At 36.9% G+C, this 22,220-nt stretch overlaps 1 protein-coding gene across 1 annotated transcript; it reads right to left on the bottom strand.

Annotated features, from left to right (window-relative positions):
* Window positions 1–283: 283 nt before the first annotated feature.
* Window positions 284–17,732, bottom strand: LOC149819506 (vacuolar protein sorting-associated protein 2 homolog 3-like). The gene is made up of 11 exons (XM_089985323.1): window positions 17,548–17,732; window positions 17,216–17,260; window positions 16,699–16,733; window positions 16,562–16,612; window positions 16,195–16,299; window positions 16,023–16,094; window positions 15,732–15,803; window positions 1,535–1,615; window positions 1,418–1,453; window positions 1,086–1,141; window positions 284–525 (listed from the first exon to the last, which is right to left on the bottom strand). Exons 1-11 carry the CDS (start codon window positions 17,579–17,581, stop codon window positions 474–476), a joined length of 639 nt encoding a protein of 212 aa, XP_089841449.1. The 5' UTR covers window positions 17,582–17,732; the 3' UTR covers window positions 284–473.
* Window positions 17,733–22,220: the final 4,488 nt, after the last annotated feature.

The raw sequence follows: 22,220 nt of genomic DNA, 5'->3' as shown, positions 1-22,220 counted from the left end.
ATACTGCTATGTGAGTATAAATTGGCTGAATGGCTGGGAACACAGAGTTGTCTGGTAGTGATTTTAAACCACCTATCTTTGGCGATAGCGTGATCAAGGGTCTGCCTGTTTGTCAGATTACAGACTGGAACCATCTTCTCAAAAGTGGAATGATGCCAAAATAAAACCTTTACTCATCTCAACTGTCAGGTCTTGATAGGCATATTGCAGTCTATGGGGCCCTCGTTGCATCATTGTATCGTCACTACCAGTTCATTCTTCCATGTGATGCGTCAGTAGAGAGAGAAAGAGAGCAGTCTTAAGTTTAACATATAAATTTACATAGTTCACAAATGTTTCTCGATGCTTAAACATGCAACATTACTGAAGATCCTGAAGGTCAGCTGTCCCTGAGGGCTGATTCACATAGTTGACCAGTGTCATGCAAATGTTTGTCTTGCTTCGGTATATAACATTACTGAAGATCTTGAAGGTCAGCTGGTCCTGAGGGCTGCCAATCTCTTCTCTAGGTCATCCTCTTCCGAACTACAATGTAGAAGATATATTAGTCAAGCAACAGATAAAATAGCACTGGCAACATCAAATTACTCATTTGACTCTGCTTCTTAACCATATAAATCAACCATGAATTTATGTTAACTTCTGCCTAGAAGAAGTGATACAAATGACTAATACCAAGTGTTGCGGTCATCCATCACAAATGGTAGCTCTATCTGTCAGTGCCCTTCAAAAATGCACTTGTTCACTGTTGAATATCATATCTTGCATATGTTATGGGAACAAATTCCATCAGAATGATTTTCCCTATATCATGTGGCTGTACCCTATCCTCACCAACCATCAGATGAATATTTTGCAAGTTTTGAAGTTCGGAGTTTGGACGTGTTTGGGTACAGCTCTGCCTACAGCGGCTGAACCCTGACCATGCTAGTAACTGTTAGCAGTGACTAGAGATGGTTGCTTAAAGTTCTCCAGGGATTGTCACACATCAAAATATGAACTGAAACATAATCTCCCCCTCCCCGCCCCAGAACTATGTATGAAATAGAAATAGCTCTTCATTATGTCTAACTAAGAAGTCTTACCTGCTAACACTTTGAGCTGTTTTTGCTGCAAGTTTTCCTTTAGGGGCTGAAGACAACTGTTTGGAAGCAAAAATAGCATTCAACCATCAGCACCTGGAAAATGTACATGTAATAAAGAATCTGACATAATTTAGAGAGCAGATCAGGTGATATGCCAAATCACTTTTAGGAAAGTGATGCGGCATCCTCACCGTCTACAATATGTACAAAGATTCATCTCACAAGGACCTCATGGCCTTTGTGCATATTGTAGACGGTGAGCATGCCAAATCACTTTCCTAAAAGTGATTTGGCAGATCACCTGATCTGCTCTCTATAATTTAGGAACACACCTGTGAAGCAATATCGATTCCAATTTCATCAAGCACCTACAAAGAAATTGTACATAAAAAAAGTTAAGAGAATAAGTAATTGTGTTAGCTACACCTGACTGCTGCCCAAAAGTAAACCTGGTTAGTCAACTCTTCGGATTCCTCCTCAGCCTCATCATTGTCTAGAGCATCATCTATGGAGTCTGACATCATCTCGCTCTGCATCTCAGAAGAACACACAAGCTATAAGCAACCAGTTACAAGACAAAAAGCATGTAGCAACCAGATGCGGTTATCTAAATCAACCATGACTGGATCACATACATGCACAAGTAATACCTGATGCTATGCACAAACTAATTATTTAAGTACTATGTCACATAGGTGCAGGTGCGGATGCAGCGATGCGGCACTTTAAAAAAACTTGGGTGCGGGGGTGCGGAGAGGATATATATATATATATATATATATATAAAATTTTTAACAGTTTTAAGTTGACACTACATGTATTTGTGTGCATTTATGTATATATATATAATATAGATAAAAATGGACTTGATTAGGGTTAACTGAATCTACTTTTGGATAGAAATGGACCTCAGTGTGGTTGACTTCACCTAAGACAAAGGAAGTTGTGTCCAAGTGTCGCGGGTGCGACGGGGTGCGGTGCTCTTTTAGAAGAGTCCATGTCACATAGTATAAGTCAAAAGAAAATTTTCACCTTCTAGGGATTTATTTCCATTCTTTATTTGTATTTTATACTGTGCATATAAAAAATTTTGTATTGTCTGCTACCACCTGTAGAGTTATCAAAGTTTCCAAACCAAAATCTCCTTCACCTTTTATTCAATTCCAGAGATACTCCTGCTTTGCTACAACTGGCAGCACCGAAGGCCGCTTGGGAAGGAGATGTGAGCTCTTAAGAGCATGAGATATCAACAAGGATGAATCTAAGTGCGTTTGATAAAGTACACAAATCAGATAATCACTAAAAATGGAATTCTGCTTATAGATACTGTTGAGAAAAAATTAGACCAAATATACATAGCTAAAGTTCTAAAATCAATAAAATGACCACTACAAAGAATCAGAGGTCTGTCTCAACTCGTGGGCTATTGTTGAGCAAGTAATATGATTAAATTGGACCAATCAAAAGGAAGAACAGTTGGTCACCAAGCCTGACGACCCACTGCCCAGACCTAGCTGGCAGAGTCTGGAACAAATCTGTAAGCAATGTGCAAGAGTGCTTGCTGGCACTGGTGGAAAGGCCTTTACTATCTACAATCCCCAGGACAAAGAAAAATAAGAACCCCGCTGTAAACACCACAAACAGCATTTCACAAAACCAATAAGGCTCTGTTTGGGAGCCTTGAATCAGAGGTGTGTGATGGTTCCACCAGCACTCTCTGCTGTTTGGGAGCAGCAGTGTTGCCAAAACACTGCATTGAGAATGGAGTTGGCAGCCCCAACACCACATTTCAACACCATTCACAAGAGGATGTTTTTGGCAACTCCATCCTCAAAAACATGTTTTCGCAACACATGGAAATGATATTTCCATCTCAACGAGGGCTCCCAAACAGAGCGTAAGATACTTTCTTAAGAAAGCCAGCAAAGGTTCCTTGCACATGCCCATGCAAACAAGTCTCAATGAGAAGAGCAGCCACAGTGAAGCACTTGGAATGGAGTGCTGGATATCAGCCCATTCTTTAATTAAAATTCATTCTCAAATTTTCTTTATCACCAAACCTGCAGAACTGAAAGGTGCTCAGTCTTAAGTTACAGTTCCTTTCTTAACTAACTGCTTCCTGTTGCACGATATGGTGAAGAACCTACTTGCCTCCAAGCATCTAAAATCACCCTCTTTTGCATGATTTTACTATAAAAAACTAACCCCATTGTACCTACTTAAGCAAGCTGCCAAGTTGTCAATTTCATCATAGATTACTTAAAGAACAATAGAAGTGTGCAACCAGTTTCATTGTGGCTGCAAAAAACGGCCACATGAACACTGCTTATTTCTTCACAATGGTCACAAACAATCTGACAAAACCTTCTGCTTAAATTCTCCTTGCCGGGACTTGAAAGCCACGTGAAATTTAATACATGCCTGTAGTTAATTGAAAAAACTGAACCCTCATCTTTCACAGGATTCCTATAAGCAAAATTAATTCAATATATTTCCCCACAGTTCATTCTGTGACAATGCCAGGTTCCAGCTTCCAAAGATCTGGGACGCAGAAAGCACTTGAAACTTGGAAGCTCAAAACCATAGATAACCTTTCATTTTATTTATCTTTCAACAACAAAAGCTAAAGTAGCTCACCTTGTTTTTGAAGGATGAAGAATGATTTTAGCACTCACACACCTTGGCCCAGTACAACCATAGACAGATGTCACATTAGCTTTGCAGATAGAAATTAGACCAAATTAATAATGGATAAACTGAATAGATGGTTTGTTTGGATGAACCCATATATCCAAATAGTTGGTGTTAAATTGTATTGTATCATTTATATATATTTACATATATAGAGAGAGAGATACATATACATATACATCTTGTACATATATGTATATGTATCTATCTAATTATATATATATATATATATTTATACCTGATAAGGGTAAATCAGTTTTTTCACTTCATTTTAAGCATATTCTTATTTAAAGAATATGTATGTAATTTTCCTTTTTTATTTTACTTATTTCCTTTACTTATTTAAAGAAAATGTGCCGTGGTGTATGTTGTTTGCTGATGATATTGTTTTGATTGATGAGTCTAGAGATGGGGTTAATGCTAAGTTAGAATTATGGAGACAGACATTGGAAGCAAGAGGTTTTAAGTTGAGTAAGAGTAAGACAGAATACATGGAATGTCGGTTTAGTAAGCAACGAAGTAGTGATGGGAGTGTAGTGAAGCTTGGTGAGCAAAAAATACCGGTAGATGATTGTTTCAAATATTTGGGATCTATCATTCAAAAGTATGGAGAAATTGATGGAGATGTAAATCATAGGATAAAGGTTGGGTGGATGAAATGGAAAAGTGCAACTGGAGTGTTGTGCGATCGTAGAATGCCATTGCGGTTGAAGGGAAAGTTTTATAGAACGACTATTAGGCCCGCTTTACTATATGGTACGGAATGTTGGGCTGCCAAGAGACATCATATTCAAAAAATGAGTGTAGCAGAGATGCGTATGCTGAGATGGATGTGTGGAAATACAATAAAAGATAAGATTTGGAACGATGAGATACGTAAGAAGGTAGGCGTTGCACCCATTGAAAATAAGATGAGAGAGAATCGTTTACGGTGGTTTGGATATATTCGGCGAAGGCCTAATGATGCTCCAGTTAGAAGGATGGAGAAATGGGAAAATATATTAGTTAAAAGAGGTCGGGGTAGGCCTAGGAAGACATGGATGGAGGTGATAGGAAAGGATATGAATGCTTTGAACCTCACCGAGGACATGGCATTGGATAGAAATGATTGGAGGAGAAGGATTCATGTGGAAGACCCAGAATGATTTTTTTTTTGGTTCATATCGCCGACCCCAATTGTTTTGGGATGAAGGCGTAGTTGTTGTTGTTGTTGTTACTTATTTCCTTTTATATTTTTATTTTTATTTTCTTTGCTTTTAGCACATGGAGGGGCCCACACGATATGATGGTTAGGCCCTCCAACGATCCTAATTATGACTGTTGGAGGGGCTCCAACGATCATATTGGGAGCCCCTCTATGGCCTCCCTTTGTTATATATAGGGGTTCCCCCCTCTTGTATCTTTCAAGCTTTTTCTAAAAGCTCTTTCGTGTTGATTCAATAATAAGAGATATTTTTTATGCCTTTGTGCACTTGTTAGTGTTCTCCTTGTTCACACTTTCTACATCAAGCATATTATGCTCATTTTCTTCACATGGTATCAAAGCAAGGTTCTTAAAGAAAGAAGAATGTGTGATTCTTCACATTATCTTATGCCTCGAAAGTCGTGCCTTCAACTCATTCTTGGTGGTTGGCGTGAAGACCTCTTTACAATACAATTCATGAGAAGTATACCACAACAAGTAAGCTCTAAAAACTTATTGTGGTATGTATTTTTATCTCTCTCTTCTCTTCTCAAATGAGGAAAAAAGATTCTCATTTTTCTCTTGGTTTTAAACTTAATGGTTCAAACTATCATGTTTGGGTCGGCAACATGGAAGCCCATATCAAAGGAAAAGGGCTTTGGGGTTATGTCCAAGGCTCAATACTCAAACCGAAACCAAAAATCACTTTGGTGGAAAGAGGAAAAATCAAGATACTTGAGAGAGAAAAGAGAACTAAAGCTCTTTAAGAATATAACAAAAGACATGAGGAATGAGAAATGAAAAATTTCAAGATCCTATCATGGAGTTTTTCATCCGTTGAAACTAGAATCAACACAAACATTATAAAATTTAAGAAGGCATCTCCAGCATGAAAATACCTTAAAAAATGTATACCTCAAGGGACTTGTCTTATAAATACTACCTTCAAAAAAGGGCTTTGACCCTTCTACAAGGCGAAATGCCTATTAGAGAGTATTTTGTCGAACTCTCCTCTATTTGGAATGAGTTTGCCATGCTTGAACCAAAATGGAGTGGAGAAGCCATAAAACTTCGACACAAGCAATTAGAGGAATATCGTTTTTTAAACTTTTTGAATGGACTAAGACCCGAATTTGAGCAAATTAGATCTTCGCTCTTATCTTCATTCACTTCTCCCTCTTTTGAAGTTGTCATTACCAAGTTGAGTGGGGAAGAAACTCGTATGCGCATAAACAAGCATAATCCAAGTGTTCTTGTAATGCCTTCCAATAAAAAAGAAAATGATGGAGTAAATGTCGTTTCTAGGTCGAGAAATAACTTGAGAACCTACAAACCTCCTCATTTTAAAAATCAAAATCAAGAAGCTAATGGTGGACAAGGCGGAAGAATGGATTATAGCAAAATTGTATGTCATTTTTTTAAAGAACCAGGGCACATCAAACTGGTATGTCCCAAATAGAAGAAGTTTTGGCCATGGCCACTACATCCCAACCTCAAAAAGAAGAGAGTTCATCTTCAAATGGAGTTCTCTCTCTAAATCAAATTATGAAGGCACTTCAACCTCTTCTCAAGGGAGCCATTTTCGGAGCCGTCGTGTCTACTTTTTCTCCTCCCGATAAGACCTCTTGGCTCTTGGACTCGAGTGCCTCATTTCACGTGTCCAAATGTTTTTTCTCTTTTCAAATACACAAAAAATGCATCATCATCTTTTGTCTCAACCGCGGATGGCACTTCTCTTGAAATTAAAGGCATTGAAAACTTTGAAAGACAAAATTTCTTTATCCCTAAAATTAGATTTATACCAAAATTGAATTTAAATTTACTTTCCGTCTCTCAACTCTCAGACCATGAATGTGATATAAAATTCTTATATGATAAATGCTTGATACAGGATCGCCGATCCGGGAAGTTGATTGAGGAAGGCTCTAGGAAGGGAGATTTATACTATGTGAACTCTCTTCAAATACCAATAAACCCTTTTTATACTAACATAAAGATATAAATGTTTGGCACAAAAGACTTGGACATCCAAACATCACCAAGTTATCCTATCTATATTTTGTCAAAAATCTTTGTAAAAGTACTTTCTCTTATAATGATTGTATTCTTGGAAAAATGAAAAGTGTGTCTTTTAAACAAAGATCCATGTTTACCACTAAATATTTTGAAATTGTTCATTCGGATGTTTGAGGTCCAGCACCCGTTATATCAAAAGGAGGTTTTGCATATTATGTAATCTTTGTGTATGATTACTCTAGATATTGTTGGATATATTTCCTTAAACACAAACATGAAGTATTTTCGTGTTTTAAATCATATCATATGATGATTAAGAATCAATTTAATGGCAACTTAAAAATATTTAGGACCGACTCCGGAGGTGAGTATCTCTCTAATAAATTTAAGAGTTATCTTGAAGACTATGGTATTGTTCACAAAAAATTGTGTCCTAAAACCCCTCAACAAAATGGTTTGGCCGAAAGAAAGCATAGGCATATCATTGAAATCACTAGTATCTTACTCATATCTCAAAATATTTCAAAAAGATTTTGGGCCGAGGCGATTGTTACATCTATTTATCTTATTAATCATCTTCCATCCAAAAATCTAAACAAAAATTCTCCTTTTGAAATATTATATAAAAAAGAACCTGACTATGATAGGTTAAGAATTTTTGGATGCAAATGTTTTGTACTTAGGACAAAAATGATAAACTCTTCCCAAAAGCTATTCCTTACATTTTTCCTGGATATTCTGAAACACAAAAAGGGTTTCGATGTTATGACATTAAAAATGACAAACTATATGTCTCAAAGAATGTGACCTTTTTGGAAAATGACAGTGGTTTTGAAAAAAATGAACCTCGTGAAGAAAATATAGACTATTCCTTCCTATTTGACTTATTATCTAGAAATGATGATAGTGATGAGAAATTAACATATAATGATATTAGTGATAATGAACTAGATGAAAACAATAATGATTCCAATACATCTTTCAACCATCATCAAGTAGGAAGGACATCTAGTGATCCTATCACTTATACACATAGAGATAGAAGCACTTTTAGAAGTGCAATTGAACAATATAGTGAACCTGGTGAATCTACCTCCGCATATTATATAAATCCTAGGAGAAATGAAAGAACTAGGAAAATTCCCTCTAGATTTGTATCCTTTGATTCATTCTCACTTAAATATAGAGTTTGCCTTAGTGACATTCACTCATATTTCTAACCTAAAAACTCTGGGGAAGCCAAAAAATGTGTTGAATGGAAAGAAGCTATGGAGAATGAACTTAGAGCTCTTAAGAAAGCTAACACATGGAAATTTCAAAACCTCCCTAATAGAAAAAAAACTATAGGATGCAGATGGGTTTTTAAAGTCAAAACCAAGAGTGATAGATCTCTTAAGAGATATAAAGTTCGCTTAGTAGCAAAAAAGTATAGCCAAGAATATGTAATTGACTATGATGAGACATTTGCCCCAGTAGCACGTATGGTCACTGTTAGATGTCTCATCACCGTCGCCTCAATTAAAAAATAGAATATTTTTCAAATAGACGTCAAAAATGCATTTTTAAATAAGGATCTTAATGAAGAAGTCTATATAGATGCTCCACCAGGTATGAAAATTCCTCAAGGTAAAATTCTTCGTTTACGAAAAACTCTTTATGGTTTAAAGCAAGCTCCCAAGGCTTAGTACGATAGATTTAACAATGTAATGTTAGAAAATGCTTTTTCTTCATATTATACTGACACTGCTTTGTTTGTCAAGAAATTTGTTGCAGAAATTGTGATATTATTATTATATGTTGATGACATGTTAATAACAGGTGATGATACCAAAGGAATCAAGAGCATTAAATTCACATTAACAACAAAATTTGAAATGTCAGATTTAGGATTTTTGACATATTTTATGGGAATTGAGGTTGCCTTTTCTCACACAGACTATTTTTTGTCTCAAACTAAACTTGCTTGTGAGGTTATTGACAGATCAAGAATTACAGATGACAAGGTCTATGAAACTCCTGAAATAATGGGATCGAAGATGAAGATTGATAATGGGATGCCTCTAAAAGATCCTACCCCCTACAGGCAACTGGTTGGATCATTAACATATCTCAGCATTATCAGACCTGATATCTCTCATGCAGTGCATGTTGCTAGTCAGTTTCAACATATTCCTATTACAGTATATATGAGCGTCATTCTTCGAATTATCAGATACATAAAAAGAACCATAAACAAGGGGGTATTATCTTCCTCCTCTAAATTAAACTTAATTGCTTATACTGACTTTGATTGGGGAGGTGACCCAAATAATTGTCACTCTACCACTGGTTTTTGTATCTTTTTAAGAGAATCTTTTGTTTCTTGAAGATGCAAGAAACAACAAAAAGTGTCTCTCTCATCTACTGAAGCTGAGTATCGAGCTGGCAACTACTACTATGGAAATTGTCTGGATTCGGAGATTACTGAAAGACATGAGTATACACATTCAAGGGCCCACAAAACTCTATGTTCGTGAAGAATACTTAAGAAGAACTATAGATCTCCCTTACGTAACATCAAAATATCAACTGACATACTTCTTCACCAAGGCGCTGTGTTCTCTAAGATTTAACTCTTTTCTTGGCAAACTTTCGGTTATGTCACCCTAAGTTTGAGGGGGGTTATATATATTTACAATATATATAGAGAGATACATATACGTATACATCTTGTACATATATGTACATGTATCTATCTAATTATATATATATATATACCCGATAAGGGTAAATCAGTCTTTTCATTTCATTTTACGCATATTCTTATTTAAAGAATATGTATGTAATTTTCCTTTTTTATTTTTACTTATTTCCTTTTTTTGTTTTATTTATTTTATTTTTATTTTCTTTGCTTTTAGCACATGGAGGGGCCCACACGATATGATCGTTGGGCCCTCCAACGGTCCTAATTATGACTATTGGAGGGGCTCCAACGATCATATTGGGAGCCCCTCCATGGCCTCCCTTTGTTATATATAGGGGTTCCCACCTCTTGTATCTTTCAAGTTTTTTCTAAAAGCTCTTTAGTGTTGATTCAATAATAAGAGATATTTTTTATGCCTTTGTGCATGTGTATCCGTGCCTTTGTGCACTTGTGAGTGTTCTCCTTGTGTCCTTGTGCACGCTTTCTACATCAAGCATATTGTGCTCCTTTTCTTCACAGTTGGGATAAGCTGGGATTGCACTATTCTTCCACTATATGTTTCCAACTCAGTATCCATATAAATGGTGCATGACAACGCAGATTAATTTTCCTTAGTAAAAATCATTATTTCATCTAAAATAGACAAGGCAACTGAATTGTATCAAAGCATGCTTAGACACGTGATTGTTAATTCATGAAGCAGAAGTGCATGATGATGGATTTAAATTTTCAGAAGATTTGAAAGTGAGAAGTAGAAAGAAAGGAATAAGTGGGAATCATTTTAAAGGAAGCAATATGAGGAATCAATTTGAAGGAAAGCAGAATTTTAAGAAGTGGATATTGTAATCCATAAGTGGTATTAAGGCATATGTAGATCACCTTATTTAAAAGAACAACATGAAAGTACACATTTAACATTAAAAAGAATGTGTATGCTATACTTGAGACTAAAATGATGCATGACAGTAAGCATATTGTATGCACCAACGGGGGGCTCCGCTTGTCTGGCAAGAGCAATTAGTGCACATAAACTTGTGTTGGGGCATTGCAAGTTCGAATCCCAATGGTATGGTTGAATAACTGGTAGGGGTCTGCCTAACCCCAGCTTTTAAAGTTTCTCTAAAAAACAAATCTTTTTATTTTTTTTCTAATACATACTCTATACTGTTTATTAACACATTCAAGTAAACATTATAAGATACGATGATTCTTTTTATCAAATAAAAATCTAATAAATCTATGCAACATCTACTTGAGAAATTCCAACTCCTATGCCAAAGAATAATTATTTACAATAATAGGAATTGTAATTCCTAACTCCGCTTGTGTATAACTGTTTAGTTATACACTACCGGTCCCAAGCCCGGATAAAGGAGGAGGGTTGTGGTAGGCCAGTGACAACCTGCATAAAAACTTAGTCACACTCTATGAATATGAACCAATATGAGAATTTCGTTGGGGCATTCTCTACTGAGCGACGCGTTGTACTCTATAGGCCCGGAGGCAGTGATAAATGGGCAAGGGTTGCTAGGTCATCGCCCAAAAGCGACACGTCATACTGACGCCCGGGTGTAGTGTCAAATAGGTAAGGGTTCCCTCACTTTGTTGGACGGGTGGGAGGTAAAGAAGATAGTTCAAGACCATAAAATTAGGTTAGCCACTTTGAACATAGAGTCTTTAACTGGTAAGTTGGTAGAGTTAGTAGAAGTTATGTATAGGAGAAAGATTGATATTTTATGTTTACAAGAGACCAAATGGGTAGGTGAGAAAGAAAAAGTGATAGAACCTTGGGGATATAAGATTTGGTATACAGGAATAAGAATGGAGTAGGAATTGTTATTAGTCGTGAGTTTATAGATAATGTAGTTGAGGTCCGTAAGAAGGGTGATAGGATTTTACTTATTAAATTAGTATTAGGTACAGATATTATTAATATTATTAGTGTTTATGCACCTCAAGTAGGTTTAGATGATTCCATTAAGCATCAATTTTGGGAAGATTTAGATGGAGTAGTACAAGGGATATCTTATAGAGAAAAGCTTTTCATCGGCGGTGACTTGAATGGACATGTAGGCATCAATAGGGATGGATTTGAGAGTATCCATGGAGGCTATGGTATAGGAGAAAGAAACGAAAGTGGAGAAAGGATTTTAGATTTTGGTTTGTCCTATGATATGATTTTAGCAAACACTTGGTTTAGGAAGAGGGAGTCTCACCTAGTAACATTTAAAAGTGGGGTTAATATGAGTCAGATAGATTTTTTCCTACTTAGAAAGAGATATAGGGGTTATTGCATCGATTGTAAGGTTATACCGAGAGAAAGTGTAGCTACACAACATAGAGTCTTAATTTTAGATCTTAGAATTAGAAAAGGCCGCAAAAGGGATAGATATAGGATAGATCCTAGAATTAAATGGCGGGCACTGAAAGGAGCTAAACAAGGAATGTTTGTAGAGCAGGTAGTTAAGGAAGTTGATTGGTGTCTCGAGAAGGATTCAGAATCAATGTGGAATAAGATAGCGGGTGGCATGAGAAAGGTGGCTAAGGAGGTATTGGGTGAGTCTAAAGGCGGTGCACCACTAGGTAAGGATACATCATGGTGGAACGAGGATGTCAAATTAGCTATTAAGGTTAAAAGAGAGTGTTATAAAAATGTAAGTAAGAGTCGTGATAATGAGAATTTGGAGAAGTATATGATAGCAAAGAAAGAAGCTAAAAAAGTAGTTCGAAACGCGAGGGATAAGGTATATAAGAAGGTTTATGACAAGTTGGATACCAAAGAGGGCGAGAAGGATATTTATAGGCTTGCAAAGATGAGATATAGGAAATCGAGGGATCTGGGTATGGTTAGATGTATCAAAGATGAAACGCAAAGGGTTTTAGTCAAAGATGAGGAGATTAAGGAGAGATGGAAAGATTATTTTGATAAGCTATTTAAAGGAAGTCATGCTCAGGATCTTGGAGACTTCTCCATTCCTTTTCATGAGATGAATCGTGACTTCATGCGGAAGATTCAAAAGAAAGAAATTGCAGAAGTTTTAAAGAAAATGAAATCAAGAAGGGCAATTGGCCCAAATGGTATACCTATCGAGGCTTGGAAATGCTTGGGTGAGAAAGGTTTAGAATGGTTGACAAATCTTTTTAACAAGATTTGGGGAACAAATAAGATGCCTAATGAGTGGAGGAAGAGTACTTTCGTGCCTCTATATAAGTCTTAGGGTGATATACAAGATTGCACAAACTATCATGGTATAAAACTCATGAGTCATACTATGAAACTTTGGGAGAGGGTGATTGAGTATAGGTTGAGGAAGGTTGTCATGATATCGGAGAATCAATTTGGTTTTATGCCTAAAAGATCAACTATGGAAGCTATACATCTTCTTAGACAACTTATTGAGAGATATAGAGAGAGGAACAAAGATTTGCATATGGTTTTTATTGATTTGGAGAAGGCATATGATAGAGTACCTAGGGATGTTCTCTGGTGGTCAATGATGAAGAAAGGTGTTTCTCTCAAGTACATTAGTATAATTAAAGATATGTACGAAGGAGTAGTAACCAGTGTCCGCACTTGTGGAGGGGTGACAACCAATTTTCCTATAACGGTTGGTTTACATCAAGGATCTACATTAAGCCATTTCCTATTTGCTATAGTGATGGATAAGCTTACGAGATCAATTCAAGAAAATGTGTCGTGGTGTATGTTGTTTGCTGATGATATTGTGTTGATTGATGAGTCTAGAGCTGGGGTTAATGCTAAGTTAGAATTATGGAGAGAGACATTGGAAGCAAGAGGTTTTAAGTTGAGTAAGAGTAAGACAGAATATATGGAATGTCGGTTTAGTAAGCAACGAAGTAGTGATGGGAGTGTAGTGAAGCTTGGTGAGCAAGAAATACCGGTGGATGACTGTCCCAAATATTTGGGATCTATCATTCAAAAGTATGGAGAAATTGATGGAGATGTAAATCATAGGATAAAGGTTGGGTGGATGAAATGGAAAAGTGCAATTGGAGTGTTGTGCGATCGTAGAATGCCATTGCGGTTGAAGGAAAAGTTTTATAGGACGACAATTAGGCCCGCTTTACTATATGGTACGAAATGCTGGGCTGCCAAGAGACATCATATTCAAAAAATGAGTGTAGTTGAGATGTGTATGCTTAGATGGATGTGTGGAAATACAATAAAAGATAAGTTTCGAAACGAGGAGATACGTAAGAAGGTAGGCGTTGCATCCATTGAAAATAAGATGAGAGAGAATCGTTTATGGTGGTTTGGACATATTCGGAGAAGGCCTAATGATGCTCCAGTTAGAAGGATGGAAAATGGAAAAATATATTAGTTAAAAGAGGTCGGGGTAGGCCTAAGAAGACTTGGATGGAGATGATAAAAAGGATATGAATGCTTTGAACCTCACCGAGGACATGGCATTGGATAGAAATGATTGGAGGAGAAGAATTCATGTGGAAGACCAAGAATGATTTTCTTTTTTGGTTCATATCGCCGACCCCAATTGTTTTGGGATGAAGGCGTAGTTGTTGTTTGTTGTTGTTGTATAGGAATTGTAATTCCTAATTGTTTCTATTCATTTGGAAGCGTGTTGCTTCTTATTTCTAAATTTTGTTACAGGAAGTGGGCTTCCCATTGTGCCTAGGTGCTTCCTATAACACTAGCTTAGACAACTGAAAGATTTATATTAGTATGGGAAGCACATGATAGCCAACCTCAGTGTTGGAAAAACTCTTAAGTTACACAGAATAACTCCTGGACAGCTGGCCATGTTTTTAACTCATAGGACAAAACCATCAAAACTTGAGTAACAAGGACACCACTATTTGATGAGTGAATACTGAATACCCAAGATCAGTAATCCATATATTTATAAAATCCAAATATAATCTAACCCAAATAGTTTCTTATGTATGTCACATGGGTGCTGTGGGTGCGGGTGCGGCAAAAATATAAAAAATTATATATATATATATATATATATATATATATATATATATATATATATATATATATATATATAGTCCAAAAGTTGGACATAAATGACCCTGGGTGCATTGACTGCACCCAGGATCAGGTTGACCGCATCAGGTGCGGGTGCGACGCGGGTGCGGCACCTAGTTGAAGAGTCCCTGTGACATAGTTTCTCATAAAAGACCTTGTTCTATTAAAACTGCCTCCAATGTTCCAATTGTTTAAGCAGCATTTCTTTGTTGTTGCACTTTTTTGTTATTGAAAAGCCGCTTAAATTAAGAACTGATAATATGACTCAACTACTCATGTGTCTGAAACAAAAGGCAATTGCATTGATATTGACTAACCTTTTCTGTATCAAAAGAATAAGCAAAAGTAGCCAACTGACAGGTGTCTGGAAAAAGATTTGATATGACTATGCAACCTTATAGTTGTACAAATTAAATCCTTATTTGAACATCCATAAGCAATAAATTAAAAAAATGAAGAAAATTTGGTCAATTATATCTTTATTATGATTCCATATAAACAATGGAACCAACTTGACTGTCATGAGAGAATTTAAAGTGAAAATTTGGAGCTGATGAGAGCCACCAAAGTAGATATTTTCTTGCCATTAAGTATGCCATGGCTATCAAAATAACAGCAGTGATGTGATATGCATTACCGGATGCATATTTCTTCTATTGTAATGAGGAAGGAAAATTTTGTAATAAAGATATTCCTACTACAACTTAAAACTTAAAAGCAGTGACGTGGCTTGGTACAGATTAGAGTGGATGTTTCTACTATTAGCTTTGGAATAGAAAATGAAAGAAAGATATTTGTACTGCAAAAATATTGATTTTGCAGTAGAAAGATGATTCTTGAGACTAGTCAAAAGTACTAAATATAATTTGAGAATGATTAGCTTTGGAGATTCCATCAAGCTCATACAAGTTATATTACAGAAATTATTGTACAGGGTCAAGGGAGTGCAACAAGAAATGGAGCATGGCAGATTTCGCAAGATTTAAATTCCATTACACCTATGCAGCTGGCAGCTAATATAGCCCATGCAACACAAAGGGAATCATTGTAGAATCTTACCGTCATATCCATTTGTGCTGACTGCCTCTGGAAGTCTTGCATAACCTTCATCTGCTTTGCAGGTGCTAATTGCTGCAAAACCAAACACACGCACAGACAACCATCAAGAGTGGAGAATGATGCAAAAATCAGACAAGAACTTGACTGACATGGCCTAGCTCTAATCCACAATAAACAAACATTGCGAACAAAAGAAACCCACTTGGCTAAGCTTTTTATAGGAAGTTAACTTCATTCAGGAAAAAAAAACAGAAAATTGACAATAAATTGGCATTATTAGTAATTGCATACTTTATTCATGGATGCCATTGCTTTGGTTGCACCTTTCATGCCAGAAACAACTGAAGTGGTGGCATACATTGCCTGCAAGTGGTAAAATCCTATGCGATAAGGAAACAGGTTCCTGTAAAACTTGAAAAAATAACAGAATAATGCAATAAGTGAACAGTTGAATTGTTTGCACTTGAGTGTGGGTTGCAATCCCTCTCATCTGTGCACGGCTTCCTTGCAAATTGGCAATTTGTTGTCTCAGCCTTACGAGCTGACGAGCCAAAACTTTAGTTGCAGCCTACATATTGCACAAAATACATCCTTCTCAAACAACAAAACCAGACAGAAAACTCCTTAATCGGAATATTGTGAAATACAGCTAAAATAATGGATGCTAAGCCAGAGAACATCTGTACCGATGCAAAAATATAGTTCCACTTGACAAAAAATTAGAAACGAGCAACCAAATTCCAGACAAGCGGAATTATCAAGTTGGTATACATAACGAATGCTAGTTCAAAGTTTAAATCATCAAAATAACATAATTAGAGAAGACTCGCCTCATTCCCTGTCTTAACTGTCCGCTTTATCTCTGCAACGAGTTTTTTCTCCTGCAAACATCCAGCACTGAATTAGCTATAAAACAAAACTAAATCTTGAAGAAGATTTTCTCTTTTTTTTGGATATCATAACATACTTCTAATTGTAACCCTGAAATCTCCCTCTCAATACCTGGAACAGAACAAAGAAATCCTAAGAGAAAAAGCATAATTTTGGCTTGATAGTCAAGTTTGACGATCAATTACCAGAAACACAATCGAAATTCCAACAAGAATAAAAAGAATATATATATATATATATATATATATATATATATATATATATATATATATATATATATATATATATATATATATATATATATATATATATATATATATATATATATATATATATGTTGGTGGATAAAAAGCATAAAAAATTATGACACTGAGAGACAATATAACTGTTACAATAATTGTAAATAGGAAAATCAAAATCCATCGAATAACTCTAAATTATGGTATTCAGAGATAAGCAGAAACCCTAATTATTTAATATCCACAGATCGTCAATTCAACTATAATCTTGAAAATAAAAAAAGGATGCAAAAGAATAAAACTAAAATTCTTCGTAATTCGTCTGGAATTATAAAATTCTGAAGAAATTCTTACCTCTCGTGGCGACCGTCACCTCTCTCTTGCTCGCACGCAACGCATCTGCAATCGAACACAGAATTCAAACAAAAAATAACGAAAAGTCTAAACTAACTAATCGCGAAAAAGTCAGAAATTCAATAAGATCGAATAAGAGAAAGAGAGAGAAATCAAGATTGAAATTATAAATGAAAATAATGATAAAAGTAACGGAAAAGGAAAATTGATAGTGAACAGCATCAATCAACAGAATTATAAACCAAACGAACAAAACAATAAAAAGAAACTGGAGTTTTGAACGTGATCTTGTGATGAAACAGAAGGTCAAAAATCACGGAAAAATTAAAGACCTTTCGTCGTCGGCTTTTTCCCGAAAATATTCATCGTCGATCCTGAAAGAATCAACGGAACAAAGAAAAAGGAGAAATCTTTTGGGGAATTCCGATCACCGATTGGAGAAAAAACTAGGTTTCCTCGATTCCCAAGAACGGAAGAACGCCTGAGGTGATGATCAGGAAGAGAACTTCCCGTGCGATTGGAAAGAAAATTCCCGGCAATTAAGTTTCCGCGGAGGGATGCCGATCCGGATCGGTGGTTGAACCGATCGAAACGTATCGGGATGTATGCCTCGGTTTTGATTTGGTGGACATCGGGGCAGTCTCCGCTTGGACCCCTCCAGGATCCACTGGGACGGTAGTCCTACGGTAACCGAAACATCAAACTATCTGTACTGACAGGCTGTACCCCAGAGATTGAGACCAGTCAAGTGAAGCGGCACACACAAAGTGTGCAATGTGATTGCACCTGATCTGCCTTTTATTTCTTTACTTAAAAATGCATACAAAATATTTGAGTCTATGTTTTACGAGTTCAATTGAATGGTTTTCCCTTGTTATCTAAAATAATAACAACAATAATCATCATCATCAGCAATGTGGGGGCCTCGACCCATTGAATTTACAGTCCGGGTCTGAACTGGACTAAGCCAGATACCCGAAGCTGGGTGAATACGAAAGCACTCAGTTTCCGATACCTTTCATTCTAGCGACTCGGAGTATCAGCAACCGGACTGGGTCAACTTCCAGTCTGCTTGTGAGAAAATTGATAAGTATTATTCCATATTATATGACAGTTGGTTAAAACAGGGGAAAACCTCGCTGTTTAACAAGAAAATAACAGAACTGCCCTCGATGACGCGGGATTGTGTTGTGCATGAATTAAACCCCAGACCCCTTCACAAGCAATTCAGTGGACAGATTTGGAAGCACGTTCGGGTATCCATCATGCTTTTGAGTATCCAATTCTAAATGGGCCGAACTTGGAGAGTCGGACTCGACCCAGCCCAACTAAATAAACAGGCCCGAGCCGACCTGGGCTCGGGCCAAAGTGAAAACACAATGGGCACATCCCAACCCAATGGATTTAGCTAGGAGTATAGGACCAGCTCACTCAATTTTCAAATATTTAAGATAAATGCTTAACATTCTTAGAAATTTCACAAACGACTGTTGGAGTTGTTTTATGATTTAAAATTTTGTATTTGCCCTTAACTATAACTACAAAAATAAAAAACTAAAAAGTAATACAATCATCTAGAAATAAGAGAAGGTTTAAAATTGTTATTCTTAGGAGTGACCTAGAATTAGCCAAGAGGGGTTGGCCTAGCGGGGTGGGGCCTTTGCTGCTAGACGGGCAGTCAAGGTTCGATTCTCATGGGCGTCGTCGCCCTTCTGTGCAAGTCAATGCGTAACATAGGCCCCGGGGCAGGGGTCTTAGCTTCGGAGTTTTAAGCTGCTGGCACAATGACCATAGGCATGGCCAATTGTTTGTATGTACAAACTTTTTTTTTTTTGGAACCGACTTCATGAATGTGATCTACATCCGTTTAGGAAGAACTGACATTTAAATCGCCCAGTATACACGTTTTCTATGGAGGCAAAAATTAACGGCTAAAGGCACTGACTGACCAATGAAGTGGATTAAAGATGTCTTTAGTGGCAGTTCCACTCACACTAATTGTCATTTTCTTTTAGTGAATGCCCTCACCTTCATCCTTGAGATATCGAACTCATGACATAGCTTCAACTTCAGGCATAGGACCGAACTCCTAGCCTGATTTCATGAAGCATAATCTCCTATTATGAAACCCAAATTTTCAATTCTCATATCTTTTTTTATATTTACATGGAGAAACCGCCCCCAAGATCAGAGACCTAGACGGCTGGGTCTGCCTGCCGTACTTACTATCACTGTCCTGGCAGCGTAAAACTCTGTGAGCTTACTCCTTGTCCCCAAGGAATTGTCACGCTTAGGCTTGCATTTGTGAGCCATGTTTTAGCTTCATAGGAACAAACTTGCCCAGTAGGGGTGTCAATGGCTGGTATGGCCTGGTCCTGATCCATATCAGATGCAGTAGGATCTGGATTTGGTAATGAAAAAAGAAGTTTGTTAACTATCTGGGTGAGACTCATGAGGTTCAATTGGCATATATGGATCCAGGTATGGTTCGGGAAATTTCATAACAGACTGGGCTTTTACCGAGTTATGATTAAGATCTGCAACTTTTCAACGTAAAATGATAAAAAATGTAATTTTATTGGATCTGATTTATGTTGAGTTTGTGTTATCCTTATAGGTCTAAGACTCGGCTCGTAAAATAGGTTCAGCAAGCATAACATAAACAATAAGTACTCAGCTCAACTTCACTGATATGAGTTTGTTAAGTTTTAAAGAATGTATTTTAGATATACTTTACATGATGTAGTATATGTAGAACATATGATTGAACTATTTGCTTTGCAAAAAATAGGTTTATTACTTCTAGCTTTGAAACAACACTTTATTTTGTAATCTTATTTCTTCCAGCTCTAAAACAATTTTCTTTTTCTGCAAACAAACTAGCTCGAAAACTGCTATTTTCTGGACATTTTTTGGTAAATCTGACATCATGGATGTATTTGGCATAGTCCATTTGCTAGGAATAGTCAATTGGATCAACATTTTCTCAATGAAAAGCATGATTTTTACCCTTGAATTTTGATGATAATTATAGTGCATTAATTTTTGAAGCTTAAAAAACTTGCTCACGTCATAATCGGGCAATCCAAGAGCTGGTTTCTATAAAACAATGTATATATATATATATATATATATATATATATATATATATATATATATATATATATATATATATATATATATGTATGTGTGTGTGTGTGTGTGTGTGTGTGTGTGTGTGCAGATCGCAAGAAACAGGGTAAGTTTGGTTAGCTGGGCCATCTGCGATTCCAAATCAAATCTGATTTGAAGTTATAATTGCAAGAGGCTCATTGCTGCGGAAATTGTTGAAGCCTGGCAGTATCCTCCCAGCTGACTTCGCTGTCCGTCCAGGCCTCTTGCAATTCTGATTCTCATATAAAAGAGAAAACGACTCCCATCTGCTAAGGCAAATGAGCTGCTTTCTCACTGCTTGTTTTATGTTTGTTTAGCCATGCCAAGGATATTTTCTCTCATTTGCATTAGAGTCAGAATCTCATGAGACATACCAAACATGCCCTAAAGTTGGAACGAACACCCCACTGTCGTATGTGTGTCTTAGAGTCTTAGTTTTCAAAATAAAAGAAAAGAAAAGAAAAAAGTGAATCCATGTCTCATATTTGTGATGTACCCGCATCCATGTCTGTGTCCGTGAGACATAGGTTCACCCCAAAAGATGAACCAGAAAATTTTGAACCAAAGAAGGACAAGGGGAATGTGGGCTCGGCTCGTTAACAAGTCTTTGGCTAACACATAGTAGGAGAAATACCCTGAATAAAGATCTAGAAGAGACCTGTTTCCAAAAGATGGGAGAGCTAAAAGAAAAAGGTGAAAAAATAAAAACCGGATTGCAACACTGGCATTTCACTTCCTTTTCGACGTGTTTCTCGTGAAAAAGGCAAAACAATAAAATAGAGATGGGAGTGAGATTATCTCCGCTTGTCTGGTAGGAGCAGCTAGTACACCTCGCCTTGTGTTGGGATGTTGCAGGTTCAAAACCCAATGGTATAGTTGTTTAATCGGTAGGGGTCTGCCTAACCCCAGCTTGCCTTTCTCTCACACACCAACCATGCTAACGTTACCACATGCCCCACCATGGCAAAACGCCGAATTCCCATTCCTTGCAGAAAGAGACCCGCGCTCTCAACATCAAATTTTATCATCGTCGTCGCTGTTGTTTCTTTGCATGAAGATACGTTCTACTTTGCCTTGGTTATTGCTTGTTGCGCCTCATAAGAACTGGTACCACCATCACTGTTACTAATTATTGAAACTTGGAGCAGTGTCCTTTTCGAGGGTCACTCTCTCGCTCTCTCTGATTTATTCTTTACTAGAATGGCAATATTTTAGACTTTAGATGGTAGCCTGTACGGTAGAAGGAATGTAGTGATGTAAGGAGATATGCTTTAACGTGGACGAACAGACGCTTGTTAAAATATAAGTAACGTGCTGTTTATGACCATGAGGTTGGTGAACGTGAAGTCTCCTTGTATTTAGGATTGTTCCCTTTGATGGGTATGTATTCAAGTATTTATGTTTGATTCCTGAAACTTGTACCACTATTACTAGTTCCAACATGACCAACCCAACTAACCAAAATTAACATTTACGAAAGCTAGTAGGCCGGCAGGAAGATTAAGATCATGGCACTTAGGGTCAACCAAATTCAGGCCTTGATGATCCCTAGTGGGTCAGCAAAGCCAGATTCAAAAGTTTGGTAAAACTAGGTTGGATCTAGGAAAATCTGGTTTTACTCGGAAGAAAATGGGGGTGAAAAAGGGTCTAAAATTTTCCCCTTCAAACTATTAGTGAGAGGCTCCTACTGGTAATGTAAAACGATATATTTTCCCTTTGGCAGTGGCAACACACCCAGAGATGCCAGTAATACCAAATTTCATGGAAACTATGGGTACCCATACGCACTCCAGTAATCACGAACACAATGAAAAAATAGCTAAACGTTCGTTTTCCTCAAATCATGCAGTTT

The sequence above is a fragment of the Nuphar pumila genome, chromosome 13, assembly GCF_984573655.1.
Source record: "Nuphar pumila chromosome 13, dmNupPumi1.hap1.1, whole genome shotgun sequence".
NCBI classification, from domain to species: Eukaryota; Viridiplantae; Streptophyta; class Magnoliopsida; order Nymphaeales; family Nymphaeaceae; genus Nuphar; species Nuphar pumila.
Note: the sequence above shows the minus strand (reverse complement) of the source record. Positions and strands in the feature narration are given on the sequence as shown.